General features: G+C 28.7%; 3 protein-coding genes across 11 annotated transcripts; all 3 read left to right on the forward strand.

Moving 5' to 3' along the window:
* The first annotated feature begins 1,750 nt into the window (after positions 1-1,750).
* Positions 1,751-3,533, forward strand: LOC105429956 (prenylated Rab acceptor protein 1). Its single transcript, XM_011643223.3, has 4 exons — positions 1,751-2,085; positions 2,379-2,612; positions 2,882-3,081; positions 3,154-3,533. Exons 1-4 carry the CDS (start codon positions 2,015-2,017, stop codon positions 3,258-3,260), a joined length of 612 nt encoding a protein of 203 aa, XP_011641525.2. The 5' UTR covers positions 1,751-2,014; the 3' UTR covers positions 3,261-3,533.
* Positions 3,534-5,346: 1,813 nt separating this feature from the next.
* On the forward strand, positions 5,347-12,861 carry LOC105429955 (anoctamin-1-like). Of its 8 annotated transcripts, none has more exons than XM_011643218.3 (12): positions 5,347-5,587; positions 5,655-5,745; positions 6,210-6,561; positions 6,872-6,997; positions 7,079-7,558; positions 7,669-8,062; positions 8,149-8,381; positions 8,539-8,736; positions 9,019-9,451; positions 9,605-9,810; positions 10,011-10,295; positions 10,401-12,861. In XM_011643218.3, exons 3-12 carry the CDS (start codon positions 6,247-6,249, stop codon positions 10,716-10,718), a joined length of 2,988 nt encoding a protein of 995 aa, XP_011641520.2. In that variant the 5' UTR covers positions 5,347-5,587; positions 5,655-5,745; positions 6,210-6,246; the 3' UTR covers positions 10,719-12,861. The 8 variants fall into 8 exon arrangements, with proteins under 8 accessions (XP_011641520.2, XP_088936313.1, XP_011641523.2 ...); XM_089080187.1 differs by having other exon boundaries at positions 6,213-6,561; XM_011643221.3 differs by having other exon boundaries at positions 5,347-5,535.
* A 367-nt stretch (positions 12,862-13,228) lies between these two features.
* On the forward strand, positions 13,229-16,703 carry LOC105429954 (sorting and assembly machinery component 50 homolog). 2 transcript variants are annotated; one of them, XM_089080195.1, is made up of 8 exons: positions 13,233-13,525; positions 13,778-13,867; positions 14,081-14,164; positions 14,230-14,448; positions 14,590-14,804; positions 14,887-15,258; positions 15,367-15,662; positions 15,961-16,703. In XM_089080195.1, exons 1-8 carry the CDS (start codon positions 13,505-13,507, stop codon positions 16,143-16,145), a joined length of 1,482 nt encoding a protein of 493 aa, XP_088936321.1. In that variant the 5' UTR covers positions 13,233-13,504; the 3' UTR covers positions 16,146-16,703. The 2 variants fall into 2 exon arrangements, with proteins under 2 accessions (XP_088936320.1, XP_088936321.1); XM_089080194.1 differs by having other exon boundaries at positions 13,229-13,525; positions 14,887-15,662.
* The last annotated feature ends 93 nt before the right edge of the window (positions 16,704-16,796 follow it).

The raw sequence follows: 16,796 nt of genomic DNA on the forward strand, positions 1-16,796 counted from the left end.
TTTATTAATTTCTTTTAAATAATTTCTTAAGATTCTTTCCTTAGGATTCTTTCGTTTAAGATATTGAGTTTATGTTTATCTCTATTTTATCGTTTTGACTAGAGATAGTAATTTTCAAAATTTATAATTATTTAAACAGTTTTCTAATTCGTTTTACACTACGAGGAAATCCTTTTGTATTATTATTTCTAATAATAGTTCGAATAATAGAAAAGTGCCTAAATGATATATAATTATTTCTTATTCGTTATAATATAAATATATATATAATATAAATATATATATATATAATATATATTTATAACATATGCATATAAATGCATATAAAAGATTTATATATCTTTTAAAAATGGTTCCTAAGAATAAATAAGAATCATAAGAATAAATAAATTTAATGATGTATTCTATTAATTTCCCGAAAACAGAAAAACATAACACGAGAAAAATGTCTATGAAAATATAAGATTTTTATATGTTTTTATTTTCATTTTATTCAAATTCATTTTTAATTATATTCATTTTTAATTTCCAATACATTTTCGAAAATTATATTGAATGACAAACACAGCAAAACTGTTTATTGTTTTTATATTATACTTTCATTCAAAATATCATTCTTTTGAAATAATAATTTGTTGACTATAAAATTGCGCATAGTAAATGATTTTTGATAAAGGAGAAATGTGAATGTGAGTGTAGAAAAATATGCATACTTTAAAAATTTATTTGTTTTCTGTTATTTTTAATTTAATCGGAAGGAAGAGATAAGAAAAAAAAATAAAGTGTATTCAGATTTTCGACAAACATTATATTATATAACAATTATACAAGTTAGTTGTAATATTATAGTACGATATTATAATTTTCAGAAAAAAATTGTATTTGCGAAAAAAATTATATTTTCTGTAATGATATTGTATATTTTTCATAATAATCTATTCGGCTTTCTTCATATTAATAGCTCCACATGACATACAAAACAAAACATTTCAAGAACAGAATAGTAATGATTTCAAAAATAATAACACAATCTGTACTGTTTAATACGAGAGGTATGTTTAATAAGAGAGACAATTGTATACATGTATCAATGTACAATTGTATACATCACATCTGTTTACAAGAGACAATCTCTTCAAATCGCTTCCCCCCCCCCTCCGAAATGTTCTTTCCTCAAGAATAAATTCATAAATTTCCAAATTCACATAAAATTGATAAAAAGGATAAAATTTTTTTATAAGATTTTATAAGATAAAGATTCCAGCAGAAGAGAGATAAAGATTGATTATCTTATATCATATTTAATACAATGGGAACAAAACCTTTCTCTCTCTTTCTTTCTCGTCGACATCTTTTTAATATTATATATGGATCTATTATTCGAAGAATACATACTTCTTATACAAGATATAATGTATAAGAGGAAATATAAAATTTTTACAATTTTTTCACAGAAGAAAATTTTGAAATATATAAAGATAAAAAAAATATATGACCAGAAAACTTAGAAAAGGAAAATCTAAATTAAGTCAAAGTAAAAAAAATATGAGAAATAAGCATTTTATATTTTATAAAAAAAGAAATTAAATTTTTTTCTTTTAAGTTAAAAATGTTTTTAAATTAAAAAAATTATATTACATAGCGCATAAAATTATAAATAGAACTATTGAATCTTTTGGCATCTTGTGAATTGTGGGTTTTAAACATGAAACTTATGTCAACTTTTCTTGAATGAAGAATTAAAAATCACCCGATATAAGCATTAGTTACCTGACAATCGGTAATTTCGATTCGTTTCATCCCGAGGAAGGGTTTCTTCACATTTATAGTTATTTCTCAATGTAAATACGCGTGTGTTTGTTTCGTGTTAAAATAGAAATTATACGAGACACGGAAATACACTTAAAATAATCGAAAAGCCTCGAACTGGAATGAAAGAATAGAATACGAACAGACGGATTTTTGAGATCAAAGAGCGATTTTAAAACGAACAAGTCATTTACTTTGAGGGATCATGGCACACGTGGAAATTCCGATGGGAGAAATGCAAAATCTGCTGGAAAAGCAAAGTAAATCTACAAACGGGTAATGTGCGAATATGCAATTTCTTTCTAGATTTAATAAAGTTCGGATAACTTAACCTTTAAGTAAATGCCACGCTGTACATTGATAATACAAAGAGATCATGGTGTTATTCTTTACATAAACTTTAATCAGTGTATTGTAATAATAGAAATGTATTATAACATTTTTCATAATAGCAATTTTAATGATAAATAATTGATTTGGAAACATAGAATAGCTATATAGAAAATTAGAATATAGAAAGTCCATTGTTTGTTATATTAATTAATTTTTCTGTCTATATTATTTTACAGATTTGAATTTCTACAACTACCTCAACTACCACTTAATCAGATAGGCTATCCTCAAGCTCATGATTGGATTGAACATAGAAAAGCAAATATTCGGCCATGGTCATTGTTTCTTAATACAAACAACATTAGACCACCACCGAATATAACCAGATTAAGCAAACGGGTTGTGAAGAATATTGAGTATTTCCAGAGCAATTATCTATTTGTATTTATTGGATTAGTGATATACTGTTTGTAAGAGATATTTCATTTTATTTTAATCTGTTCTTTTAGTATTTATTTAATCTGTTCTTTTAGTATTTATAATAAGATGCACAAGTTTAATTTTGACTGTAGTCCATTTAACATTAGAAATATTTCGAAGCATAAAATTAATAAATTAGACAAAGAAATCTAATAATAAACTTTAAAGTATTTATAGCATTGAATAAGTGATAGTATTCATTAATTATTTTAGCATAATTTCATTAAGACTGTATAACAAAATTTATAATTCTTTATAGAATCACCTCACCTCTGTTATTGCTGACAGTTGTTGCTTCTCTTGGGATATGTTATAAAGTATCTCAGCGGCATTCAAGACAGGAATTAATGATATTCAATCATAAATTGACCCTAGCTCAAGTATATTCTTTAGTTGGAATTTGTTCATTGCCTGTATTTTATCTGGTTGGTGCACACGCTGCTGTATTTTGGGTGCTTGGTAAGTAAAAGAATTGCAAAATATAAATTTATATGTAGCATAAGAAATAATTTTATCCATGTTTTTTTTCAGGAGTTTCATGGTTTTTAATAACACTTCATGCTGCCTTTTATAACATTGATGCAGTATTGTGTCCAGGAGAGGAAGAACTCAATGCATTAGTTATGCAGGAAGTATGATCAGAAAGCTCATTTTCTACTAAAAAATTTTTTGGTATCTTAAAATATTCGGAATAATGAATTTATTTTATTTACTTTGTATGCACATATGTTTGAATAGTAAATTGAATAGATTTATATAAAAACTAATATATTTACACATTACTTAATAAGTTGACAAATATTACTTCTTGTATATAATATATGTATAAACAAAAGCTATATCAATTAAAATGAATCTATTTATGTAATCCATATATATCTGTATATCAATAATAAGTATTTTGCTGTATACATTGCGATTGCAAATATATTTATAGAATAACAAGTACATTATATATATGTATAGAATAACAAGTACATTATGTATATGTATAGAGTTCATGTATACGAATCTATAATGCGGTTTTCCAAATAATTGTAAAACAAGTTTGGAAATGGGATCCCTTGTTTCATACAAGTATAAAATTATTAGAGTATAGACGTATCTTCGGATGTTTTTTAAGATTTTAAACGGAAGGAGCAATTATTTCCTTAAGTAAAATCAACAGATTTAAATAATTTTGATTTAACATATTGCTTCAATATTCTAATAGCTCCGAAAAAAGCTGAAACATTATTAAAAACAAATATTCAAAATGCACTGATGAAAAGCTCAAAATTGTTTATTTGTTATCCACTGTCAGCAATAACAAAAGTAGTGATTCTACCAAAAAAAATAAACATTTTTTTCATATATATATATATATATATATATATATATATGAATTGTATATGTGTATGTGCACACATACACACACACATACACACACACACACACACACACTTAACAGAAAGAGTAATGCGCATTAGATGTTTTCATAATAATAGTGATATTTAAATAATAATATATATTTCGAATAGGTCTTTAATAAAAAAAAGCTTTTTCTAATTAATGTTACTAAGCTAACAAATATAAAAGATGTATATAAGTATACATGTATATGTGTGTGCAATGATATCAATTCAATTAGAAAATTTTCTTCTATTAAGCAAATTGGCAATCGAAATATCAATATATTTAATTATATTATCATACTGCACGGACAGAAAATATAAAAAGAATCTTTTTTATGATTTTTAAGCTATCAATTGAGTTTAAGAAATCAATTAATCTAGCTATTATTGAAATCTAATAATTATGTCTCTGCTCAATGTCGATCGCTCACGAATGAACACTGCATAAACTTACGAGCTACTATCATGTCTCTTGATAAAACATCCAACGCATGCTACTTTTAATTCATAGCTTAAATCGCTTATTAGTTTCACTTGCTCTCGTTTAAAAAATATTGCTTGGACTTGCAATTTTATTAAAGTTTTTTTTATCCGTTTTCACACAGAATCTCATTGTATATCTCGAAATTTACGTATATAGAATAAACACACGCAACATTTATACGAATACGAAAAAAATATTTTTATATTTTCACTCAAATTAATAATAAAACTTACTACAAAATGATACCAGCCAAACATTTTGTGTGTATGGATTTTAAATGAGTCTTGAATTTACAAATTTACACTGTAATAAAACTGGCTGCAAACCACAAGTCGAAATATTTGTCATAATAGCGCGCGATATCTTTGCGGAAATTTACTTCCTTTAGATGTTGAATCTATTTTTTCTTTATATGCTTATACATAATATATAAAATTTACAACTTGGTAATGAATTATAATAATAGATGCTTTTTTAATATTAATTTTGTTAGATGAATATTCATTGTAAAGTATATTTTAATGACTTTGATGATAAACATGAAATTGAAATACGTGACAGAGAGAGAGAGAGAGAGAGAGAGAGAGAGAAGAAAAAGAATTTTAAGTGATAATGAAATTTAAAAAAGTCTAAAAATAAAGTCCAATATAACATTAAAGAGGTTTGTAAGAAATAAAAAATCTTTGTTAAGAAAAGAGAAAATTCTACTATAATAATTATGATTATAACATATATTGTATGGAATATTCATTTTATTTTTATTTATTCCCCGCCTTATACAAGAAAATAAAATGGGTGTGACAAAACAATTTTAGTATTTCCGAGTGAAAGTACTGGTAAGAAACGCGCTGCAATCATTAGATGAAGAAGAAATGTACATACGTGTGTTTTAGTTTATTAGTCACGTTTTCTCTTTCGCGATAACCATACTGATAAACGTGACCACCACATATATACATACGTTACTGTTCCTGCGTTGTCGGTTCTAATGGGATCTCTTCAAAAAGAGACGACCACGCGTGACGTACATATTCGGTATGTGACACAACATGCGACTGCCGTACAAAGTTGGAGTCATGTAGTGAAAGTAACAAAAAGATAATTGTTAAAATTCGGCTTACATATTTTTCTTCTTATAATAATGACGTGTTTAGGTTTAAGAAAAACCGAATTCGACCGAAACGAAGTCTTCCGAAGATAAACGTGGCGGAATTGGTTGATAAATGAACTCGAGGGCAGTATTAGGTAAGATATATATTGTAACGCCTTCTACGATGCATTGTTAAAAAGGAAACAGCCGACAGCACGATTTTAAAAACTGGATGTCGCACACGCATGTCCGAAATGAAACTTTGCGACTGCTTTTCGGACGTAAGTGTGATCTCGAAGGCACATATGCTTTGATTAGCTCTTAAAGTTAAAACAATAAATTATAATCTATCTATTTGTGATTAGTTTTATTTACGAGTATATATGCACACTATGTGTTGAAAACGTCTATATTTAGAAAAAGATGATTGTGCGTTGCATGGCTGCAGAAATGTGGGAAACCTCTCGATTACCTTCACTTGTTGCTATTCGAATTATTAAGTTATTATCCTTATTATATAAGAAATTAATAATGAGAACGTGTTATGTCATGCTTCTTCGAGTTGTTGATTCTTGTCTATTAAGTTTGCATGCACATGTTTGTTTTGATTTGCATAAAGTAGGGTTTGACAATCGGCGGGTTTGACAATTTATTGAATGATGGAAGAGGATGACGAGGAGGTTTCTCTTGCATGTGTGCGACAACGTGAAAACAGTGTTCCTGGATCGAGCTTATATCAGTCGGTGCAAAACAGTTTAAGTCAAGGCTCGGAACAGACATTGTATCAAAGCGTTCATAACACTCTGTATGAAGACACTATAAGTATGAACAGTATGCACAGCGCTGTCTCCCTGGATAATCTCTATCCTACACATACGGATGACTCAGCCACTGTAACTAACGACACAAAAGAAACGGTTGTCGATGGAAATTATACAGACACTAAAAGTAATATACATGACACCAGATTGGTAAGAATAGAAAGATTTTTTTATCCTGTAATTTATATATAAAATATTGATTGAGACATTGTATTTTTTTCTTTATTTATGTATAATTATTAATATATAAGTAATATGAAATCTATAATTGAAATCTATAATAACCATATCTTTAAAAAAATAGCAATTTTAAAAGTATTTCTAAATTTATAATTAGTAATGAATTAATTGTGTAAGTAGAGACTAATGAGAGACTAATAAATTATTAAAGAATTATGTTAAATTGGCTACTATTTCTTTTATAGAAAATAGTAATCTAATATTTTGATTTATTTTTCAGCTTTCTCATTCTGGTACAAGGTATAGTTTATATTTCCGTGATGAAATACGTTCAGTTGATTTCATACTTGTGTGGGATGAGTATAACGGAGAGGCACAGACTTATCGTAGCGTCAAACGCAGAAAGGTAGGTATAAATTGATATATAAAATTTTATATATATGTATAATTTTGTCATTTACAAAACTTGTCTCATATGTATTTTTAGATATTTGAAAAAAATCTGGAAAAAGAAGGATTACAATTGGAGTATGAACAAGGTGAATCAAACGGCTTGCACTTCATAAAGATTCACGCTCCTAAGGAAGTTTTACGTCGATATGCAGAAATATTAAAACTTAGAATGCCTATGAAAGAATTGCCTGGTTGTCAAATGCCTCAGGCAAAGAGTAGTGTTATCATCAAGGAAGTTAATTCATTTTTTCGACGTATCATGAATAAATATTATGTCGACACAACTATCTTCCCGACAATGAAACAGAATTTTACAGCGGTGTATAGTAGAGATAAAGAATATTTATTTGATTTGGATTCGCCAAATTTTTTCACATCAGCAACTCGATCGCGTATTGTGCAATTTATATTAGACAGAACTAGATTTTCGGAAACAAAAGAAGACGATTTCGCATTTGGTATCGAAAGATTAATTTCCGAAAACGCTTATGTCGCAGCGTACCCGCTTCACGATGTAAGTTATATTTTGTATCATTTCATTTTCATAAAAAATATCGAAATTATTTTGCGACACAAAGTAAAATGATTCATTTGATATTTATAAATATGCTATTTATATTTCAGGGAAATCTTCACACTCCAGATTCAATGCGATATCTTTTGTATACTGAATGGGCTAGTTTGAGAAAATGTCTTCATTATCAGCCTTTAGATTATATCAAAGAATACTTTGGAGTGAAGATTGGGCTTTATTTTGCCTGGCTGGGATTTTACACTCACATGTTGATACCAGCCAGTATCGTCGGTCTGTTATGTTTCATATATAGTTGCTCTACTTTGTATTATAACGAACCGAGCGAAGATGTTTGTAACGCCAACAGTACTATTGAGATGTGTCCGTTGTGTGATCATTTTTGTGGCTATTGGGACCTAAAAGAAACATGTTTACATTCGAGAATTACATATTTGTTCGACAATTCATCAACGATGTTTTTCTCTATATTTATGTCATTATGGGGTATGAGGCTAAGTTTATCAATTATATCTTATTAACGAATTATAACAGGAACAATGGTTATAATTGAATAATCTTTAATTTTATAGCTACTTTGTTTCTCGAACTGTGGAAAAAATATTCTGCCGAAATAACCCACAGATGGGATTTGACTGGTTTAGATGCTCAAGAAGAATATCCTAGGCCACTATACTTAGCACGGCTTGCGCATATTAAAAAGAAATCTATCAATATTATTACAAATACTGAAGAACCAAAAGTGCCATACTGGAAGATGAGATTGCCTGCTACAATTCTCAGTTTTTCAGTTGTTCTACTTTTGGTATATTTTATTATTCTTTTACAATATTAGAGAAAAATTATTATTAGAAGAGAAATATCCATAATTTGATATATTTCTAATATTATAATATTATTTATAATATTTATATGACTTTCTTATAAAGTTTATTACATTTATTTGTATTATAACTTTATAGATTGCTGTAGCTATGGCTGCTGTACTTGGAGTAGTCCTATATAGAATGTCCGTTTTAACTGCATTAAGTGTTTATGGAAACCCGATGGTAACCAGCTATGCTATATTATTTACTACTGCGACTGCAGCAAGTATTAATCTTTGCTGCATCATTTTGTTTAATTGGCTCTATGTTTGGCTGGCAGAATATTTGACTGAGGTAATTTCATAAGGGTCTATTTATTGAGAATACATTTATGTATATGTTATAAGGAACCACACTTGAAATATTTTATAAAGAACTCATTAAGATTTTATTAAAATCTATTTTATCTACATATTAACTATTAATTATTGTATCGAAGAATTAGTTTATAATAACAATTAAATTATTTTTTAATATATTAATACAGTTAATAATTTTTAAGAAGTATTGAATATAGTTGAATATAATTTTAATTGTGTTTTAATAAATGAAATTGCTTATTATTGTTTTTTTCAGATTGAATTACTTCGTACTCAGACCGAGTTTGATGATAGTTTGACTCTAAAAATTTATTTATTGGAGTTTGTAAATTATTATGCTTCCATATTTTACATAGCATTTTTCAAGGGAAAATTTGTTGGTTATCCAGGCAATTATAATCGTTTTTTTGACTTTCGACAAGAAGAATGCGGACCAGGCGGTTGTCTTTTAGAATTATGTATCCAATTAAGCATTATTATGATTGGCAAACAAGCTTTGAACACTATCTTGGAAATGCTTTTCCCGTTATTTTACAAATGGTTGAACACTTTAAAAGTTCACGTAGGTTCAAAAAAATTGGATGATCCTAATAAAAGATATTCATCTAGAAAATATCTGCAATGGGTCAGAGATTATAAATTAGTTCAATGGGGACCTAGAAGTCTTTTTCCTGAATATTTAGAAATGGGTGAGAATAAAAATAAAATAAAACATTATTTATTATACTAAAAATTAATAAATACGTAATTAAGAAATATAAGTAATTAAAATATATGCTAGACTTTTACACAATGAAGTACATTTGAGAATTTTGTTGAAGAGTTATAATTTTTTTTTGTAGTGTTACAATATGGATTTGTTACAATCTTTGTTGCTGCATTTCCATTAGCGCCATTTTTTGCATTACTGAATAATGTTTTTGAAATGAGACTAGATGCAAAAAAGCTATTGACCATGTATAGAAGACCAGTTGGACAGCGTGTCAGAGATATAGGCATATGGTACCGGATCCTCGATTCTATTTCCAAATTATCTGTTATTACTAATGTAAGTTTCATTCAAGTTCAAAAGCAAATATAAAACTTTCACATCACATGTTTAAACATCAATCGTATGACACTTGAAATTTATGAAAGAATTTATCACTGAAGAAAATATTATTTTATAAAAATATGTAATAAATTTTTTTATTTAATATTCATAATAATACATCAATTTTTTTTTATTAATACAATTCTGATTTTCAGGCATTCATTATAGCTTTTACCTCGAACTTTATACCGAGATTGGTTTATCGTATAACGATTTCTGATAATTATTCATTAGAAGGTTTCCTGGATCATTCTTTGTCAAAATTCAATACTAGTGATCTGAAAAATGGTACTCAACCAATGTTACCGGGTCAAACCCCAGTTGAAATCTGCCGCTATCCAGATTACAGAGAACCACCAGATTCTCCAAATAAATATGAATATACCATCATGTTTTGGCATGTACTAGCAGCTAGATTAGCTTTTATCGTCGTTTTTGAGGTATGTTGTATTTCATGTAGATTTATTTGTTTTAATTTGACGAATAAGAAAAATGATAATTGTGCTATCGATATATTTATATTTATATTTATATTTATATTTTAGAATGTCGTGGCACTTGTGATGATCTTTGTACGATGGTGCATTCCTGATATGAGTTCTAAGTTACGCGATAGGATACGTCGCGAAGCATACATTACTAACGAAATTATTATACATCAAGAGGCACTACGAGCTTGTGAGAGACCTGAAACTAATAATGAACCAAAAATCGTGAAAACATATATGATTGAAAGTGCTAATAGATGGAATCGAGTTATGGGAAATTGTTTGTCGCCATCGGAATTCGATCTAGAAGTCCATGGAAGTCCTGTTTCGCCTGTTAATACAACTCCGCATGTTAGTTCTGATAAAACAGTCTGATAAATACCAAGGATATTCATCAAATTATGTGATTCGCGAGTAGCATAAATTCTTGACAACTACTAGAGCGGTGCAAAAAGTTCATCCTTTATATAAAAAAATAGAATTTATGAAATATAAATTTAAATGCTATTTTTATAAGACTTTTTTTGTTATAAGCTTTGGTGTTGTGATTTTTTTTAATATATATTTTTTTTCTTTTAATATATATTTTCTGAAAGGAAATGAAAACTTTCTCATTTTTAAAAACTTATTGACAGATTTGAAAAAATATAATAAAAGAATTGCAAGCTTTTTGCACTTCAATAATATCGTGATTTTCCGCTAGTCGTGATATGGATTTGTTGGATATTTAATGATAAAAGATATTTTTGAAAGTGTGTGTGTGTGTGTGTGTGTGTGTGTGTGCGTGCGCGCGTGCGCGTGTGTGTGTACTCACATATATACATATACATATTTTTTATACACATATATATATATAATATGTGTATACTTTTATATATATATATATATATATATATATATATATATATATATATAAAAGTATACACATATCGAAAGTATATTTTTAATGAAATCATTATTCTAGTTATCTTTAGCTTATCTAATCGCAACAAATGCCATACAAAATGTATAAAAATATGATATAAATGTATATTTTTTATGGTTCAAAGAAATCTCTACAACTTTTATAAACTTTAAGATTTGAAATTTTTGATCTTGAAATATTTGGTGCGTGCGCGTGTGCGTGCGTGCGTGCGTGCGTGCGTGTGTGTGTGTGTGTGTGTGTGTGTGTGTGTGTGTGTGTGTGTGTGTGTGTGTGTGTGTGTGATTACTAGAATGAACTTTTCTAAATGCTATTGCAATAGCTTTCAGAGAAATAACATAAATTTGTGTATTATTTCGTTGATTTTATCACGAACGATTTAATTGTTATTAGCATTTCTGAATTATAAATTTTTACTGCTACTTCTAATTATTCTTATGATATTAATTATTCTTATGATATATTCTTATGATATTATGTAAAATAGTGAAATATGCGATATATAAAATGCATAGAATCTGTATTTGTAAATCCAATGGTTTAGTTTTAATGGAATTAATTCAGATGATAAAATGCTAGCAATTTGCCGGAAAATTGGCAGACAATTCAAGCAGATTTTGATTGCAAATCCATAACAATCTGTATCGATATTAAACTCAGAATTTATCGAAAAGCCTGCTGACATGCTATGCCAATATATTAACAGTAAAAATCGAGCAAAATCTGTACATGCAGACAAGACAACGGATTGACAGCAAAAATCGAGAGTTGCAAATCCTGCTCGGTTTTTGCCGCCAATCTGCTAAAATAGCGCGTTAACAAACTTTTTTATATTTTTGACAACAATTTGCTGACATCATCAGATATTACCGACTCTATGTGCAATTTGTTACCTTTCTACCATCAAATATTAGTAATAGGTTCTGCTCAAAATATGTCCCTGCAGATTTTGCTATCTGGAATTATTGATAATATTCTATCAACCTCTATCAATATATTTATGATTTACAACAAATGCCATAAATGCCTGTAAAATATTATATGCCTAACTACATATTTTACACACAATAATTAAGTACCAATTTATGAATGTTAAAAATGCATTTTAAAAATTTTAAAAATCATTTAATAAATAATTGATATAAAATTATTTTTTACATTCAAAGTAAATCATTAGATACAATGTTGGAAAATGTTTTATAGATGAACTGAATATATTGCATATATTGTTTATAATTTATATTATGTATTGCCGAAGATTTTTACTATAAAATTTAATCTATTATCATGTTAAAAATACGAATTTATAAAGATTATATAAATTATATGATACTTCGAGATATTTCAAGAATTTCTTATTTAAATAATTATAGTTTATTAGAACATTGCTGTGAAGTATTTGCGAATTTTATTATATTTTTTTTAGGCTTGAGTTTAAAACAAACTACTTGTTCCTTTTAATATTTTATTTTATTTTATTGTTATACAAAAGAGAGAGAACGTGCGTGCGTGCGTATGTGCACATGCATGTATGTGCACATCTCAAATTTATATTTGACTTGTATTAATATTTTAAATAAAAGGAAAAATAATTAATATTTTTTTAATTTTTTGCCCTGTGTTTAGGTCCCTTATAGAGATTTAATTAAAAGATACTGATTAATTAATATAAAACTGGAAGTTACTTATTTTGAGTATTAAAAGCACAAGAACAACAGTGTTTTTAATACCCAAAATAAAAGTAATTTCCAGTATATTGACCAGTATTAAATTAAATTTTTGTGAGGAGTACAAATAAAATTGAATTACTTTATGTCTTTATAACAGAATGAAATAAAAAAATACATTTGTTAAGTGTTAAATGCGATTTTATCTTTACAGCGTCAATTTTTCTATAATATAATGTGATGTATATATTTGTATTTAATGTAAATAACGATACTCTTTCAGATGCTTCAGTGCGACCGAATATATCGAATTTTCGATTGTTAATAATTTGAACACATTGTACGAAAAGTACATATATACACATCATTTTAACGGTTTTAATGCGGTGCTGCGGTCGCACCGTCTGTATTGCACGCGATCTATGTTCGGTACATGTTTTTTTTCACATTCGATAGTTTAAATTGCAAATTTATTATACGTTTTTATTCGATACGGCATTTGCATCGAATTTGGAATGAAATTTTAGCGCGATAAATACGAAAAGGAGAGACAGCGATTCTTCGACGAAATAATGGGTACTGTCCATGCTAAGGTACGAATTTATTATTAGAAGTTGCAGCATAACCTAAAATCTATGAAATCCTCCGGAATGAGTAATCTCTAATAATACACTGATATGAATCATTTTTTAATTATTATCTGAAATTCTGATTTTATGAATTTATGTAAATATATTAATCAGCGATAATTAATTAATTAAATTCGCGACGAATTTCACATAACTTGAGCTTATTACTGATTTTAATAAATATGAATTGATGAGAGGATATCTTTGTTTTTTTAGGAACCTAGTAATCCTTCAGGTTTAGGTCAATCACCTGAGGAGAATGCCTCCGCAAATAAATGCAATGAGTCACCAAAAGCGGGTGATTTTGTATGTTGACTATTTATATAATAAAATATAATTCGTTTTTATAATTTATGATAATTTATATAAATTTATGATATGTGATCATAATTTTTTATCATTTGGCTAAACGTCTAATTTGTTTAAATTAAAATAAATTCAGTACAGCATCTTCTTTATATCAATTTATATTGATCTTTCAATAAAAGAAATCATTAAAATTTTATTATTTTTTTACAGCCATCATTTTCCAATAACAAATCTCAGTTATACAAGGAAGAAGAGAATATACAAGCAAAAAATATCTTTCTCCAGACAGTAAAGGTATGGCAATAAAAGGCATTTACATATTAATATTTAAGAATTTTGAATCTTGCTTTTTGTTGTAGGCACGAGTCGATAAGATACATGTGGATGGACTTATACGAACAAAGGATGATATAATCAAATCACAAGTGATGGATTTATTTAAGGCTACCAATTTTGAAGATGTTATTATACGTGCTTATAAAGTACGGGAGAAGTTAGATTCCCTGCAATGTTTTAAAAATATTGGAATTTACATCGACACCAGTCAAGGACCCGATGCCACTCCTGATGGTGTTGAAGTGGGTCTATATAATTACACATTAATTCGACAAAGAATAAGTAATTTTTCAGATTTAAACCCATCGCAGTTTGTTTATGTAAACCGCATGTAAGCATGTATTGTTTTCTGTAATAATTAATTGGATTGCATTCATTATTAGGTCACTTTTATGGTACGTGAAATGAGACGCCTGGGTGGCGCTATCAGTACGATGATTGGGAACAATGAGGGATCCTTGATGATTGGCGCAAGAGCGCCGAATCTGTTTGGCAGAGCAGAACGTATTCAAGTGGAGTATTCACACGGTAACAAAAGTTCGATCAACTTCAATGTATCCGCCATTAAACCATTTCCACAGAGCTTGTACAATGCAGTGTGAGTCGGGATATCTGTATTTGTATAATTCTTGATACGTGTATCCTTAAAGTTGCATTAATTGTTGGATTAATGGTTGCAGGTTAACTGGCACTGTATTCAGCACAACGCATGATTTCCCGTGGTCTGGTTTTAAGCAAAACGACAAAGGATTGCTCCTTGACATGGAATTCCATCAGACGGACACTTCCAAGCATAATATACAGTATGAAGCTGCATTTAGAAATATAAGTTGTTCGAAACAGGCGGCCTTTCGTGTTCGGGAACAATGCGGACCGAATTTGAAGTCGGCGTTAAGATACATTTGGACGATAGATAAAAGAGACTCCTCTATATTTCCTATTACTGGGAGCCTTATGCGATTAACGACAGAGATGGCTGGGTTAGGTGGAGATATAGGTTTCTTGAAGAACGAGCTTGCCATACAGACTAATTGGTCGCCGCACGAATATCTGATAAGTATATTTATCATCTTTTCTGGAACATTTGTTATTTCTTCTGTCCCTGTATATTTGATCGTTTATTACAAAATGCTTTATTATGAATTTTCTTCTTTTGAACAGACATTCCAGCTAGGTCTTCAGGCTGGGCTGTTAAGTGCGATCAGTAACGACATGAAAATAAGCATCGCCGATCATTTTTTCCTAGGCGGTCCGCTGAATCTTCGAGGATTCGATATGAGAGGATGTGGACCCCGTTATGATGGAAATTCCGTAGGTGGCGAAATGTATTGGGCAGCAGCTCTTCACATATACACGCCGCTACCGTTTAGGCCCGGTCGTAATAGTTTCGGGGATTTGTTTAGACTACATGGTTTTATTAATGGTGGCAACCTGTCTAATTTCACGTTTGCTTACGGTAAGCAATATAAAATTCGATTAATTATTTCTATTATTAAAACGCAGAAATATTTTTCACTAGGAATTGATTATCCAACTTATCATCAACTTACCGATTTGATATATAAATATAATTATCCTAAGTAAAATTGAATTTTACGAAATTCGTGATCGATTACACGATCGAGCCTTATCTATTTTTGTATCTATATTTATGTTAGTCTTAATAAATATTTTGCAGAGCATTGTATTAATTTTTGATATATTAATTATTTAATTTCATAATTTTGTTATTTATATGTGTTTCAAATTTTCAGGTAATCTATATAATGAAAACATGAAGATTTTCACAGAAAACGTTCGCTGCACTATCGGTGGGGGCATCGCAATGAAATTAGGAAATGTTGCTCGCGTAGAATTAAACCTAGTTACACCACTATTGTTCATGAGAAGCGATGTGCTCCAACAATTTCAATTTGGTATAGGCGTGCAGTACCTCTGAGCATTTCTTATATTTCGATAGTACTCATTGTATTATTAACTGTACAATGAATTGGAATGTAAATGAAAATAAATTATGTGTAAAATAAATTTATTTCCGTTAGATATCCGAATCAGAGATTTGAAGTGTACAATATTTGCAACAAAGTCGCAGAAAAATTGTACGTTATCTTCATCGTCCTTTGCGAGTGAAAATGACGATTATCCTAAAATCTTCCATTACTTGTTATTAATCGAATTACGATGGGGTGAAGATATAAATTTGATCTCTCGCATATGTTTTACAAAAGATATAAATTTGATCTCTCGCATATGTTTTTCAATACAATCCACAACACACATGCGACAGATACTGCGATTTATTTTTGTAACAATACAAAAATATCTATTTCTTCGATAGAGAAGCGATTTTCTAACAAATCATGCTGTAATATATAATATTAACAATTTTGAAATTGTACAATTATCATTTCAAAAAATTACAAGAAATTCTAGTTATTTTCGAATTTGATGTAAAAAATAAAAATATTCAAAGATATTGCACAATTGAAACTTGAAATGGTCTCGATCATTAATACTTCGACGTCGACTTCGATCATTCTAAACTCCTGTCGACCTTTTTCCGTTCGTTCACTTTCTGATGCAATTTCAC

Source organism: Pogonomyrmex barbatus, unplaced genomic scaffold (genome assembly GCF_055798465.1).
Source record: "Pogonomyrmex barbatus isolate J1 unplaced genomic scaffold, ASM5579846v1 scaffold3, whole genome shotgun sequence".
Classification (NCBI taxonomy): Eukaryota; Metazoa; Arthropoda; class Insecta; order Hymenoptera; family Formicidae; genus Pogonomyrmex; species Pogonomyrmex barbatus.

Bases quoted from the DNA above. Each gene is read 5' to 3' on its own strand.
- LOC105429954 (XM_089080194.1), top strand. From the start codon at position 13,505: ATGGGTACTGTCCATGCTAAG. The intron at 13,526-13,777 runs GTACGAATTTAT...TTGTTTTTTTAG, and splicing joins TGGGTACTGTCCATGCTAAG to GAACCTAGTAATCCTTCAGG. The intron at 13,868-14,080 runs GTATGTTGACTA...ATTTTTTTACAG, and splicing joins CACCAAAAGCGGGTGATTTT to CCATCATTTTCCAATAACAA.
- LOC105429955 (XM_011643218.3), top strand. From the start codon at position 6,247: ATGATGGAAGAGGATGACGAGGAGGTTTCTCTTGCATGTGTGCGACAA. The intron at 7,559-7,668 runs GTAAGTTATATT...TTTATATTTCAG, and splicing joins CAGCGTACCCGCTTCACGAT to GGAAATCTTCACACTCCAGA. The intron at 9,811-10,010 runs GTAAGTTTCATT...TCTGATTTTCAG, and splicing joins AATTATCTGTTATTACTAAT to GCATTCATTATAGCTTTTAC.
- LOC105429956 (XM_011643223.3), top strand. From the start codon at position 2,015: ATGGCACACGTGGAAATTCCGATGGGAGAAATGCAAAATCTGCTGGAA. The intron at 2,086-2,378 runs GTAATGTGCGAA...ATTATTTTACAG, and splicing joins CAAAGTAAATCTACAAACGG to ATTTGAATTTCTACAACTAC. The intron at 2,613-2,881 runs GTAAGAGATATT...AATTCTTTATAG, and splicing joins GGATTAGTGATATACTGTTT to AATCACCTCACCTCTGTTAT.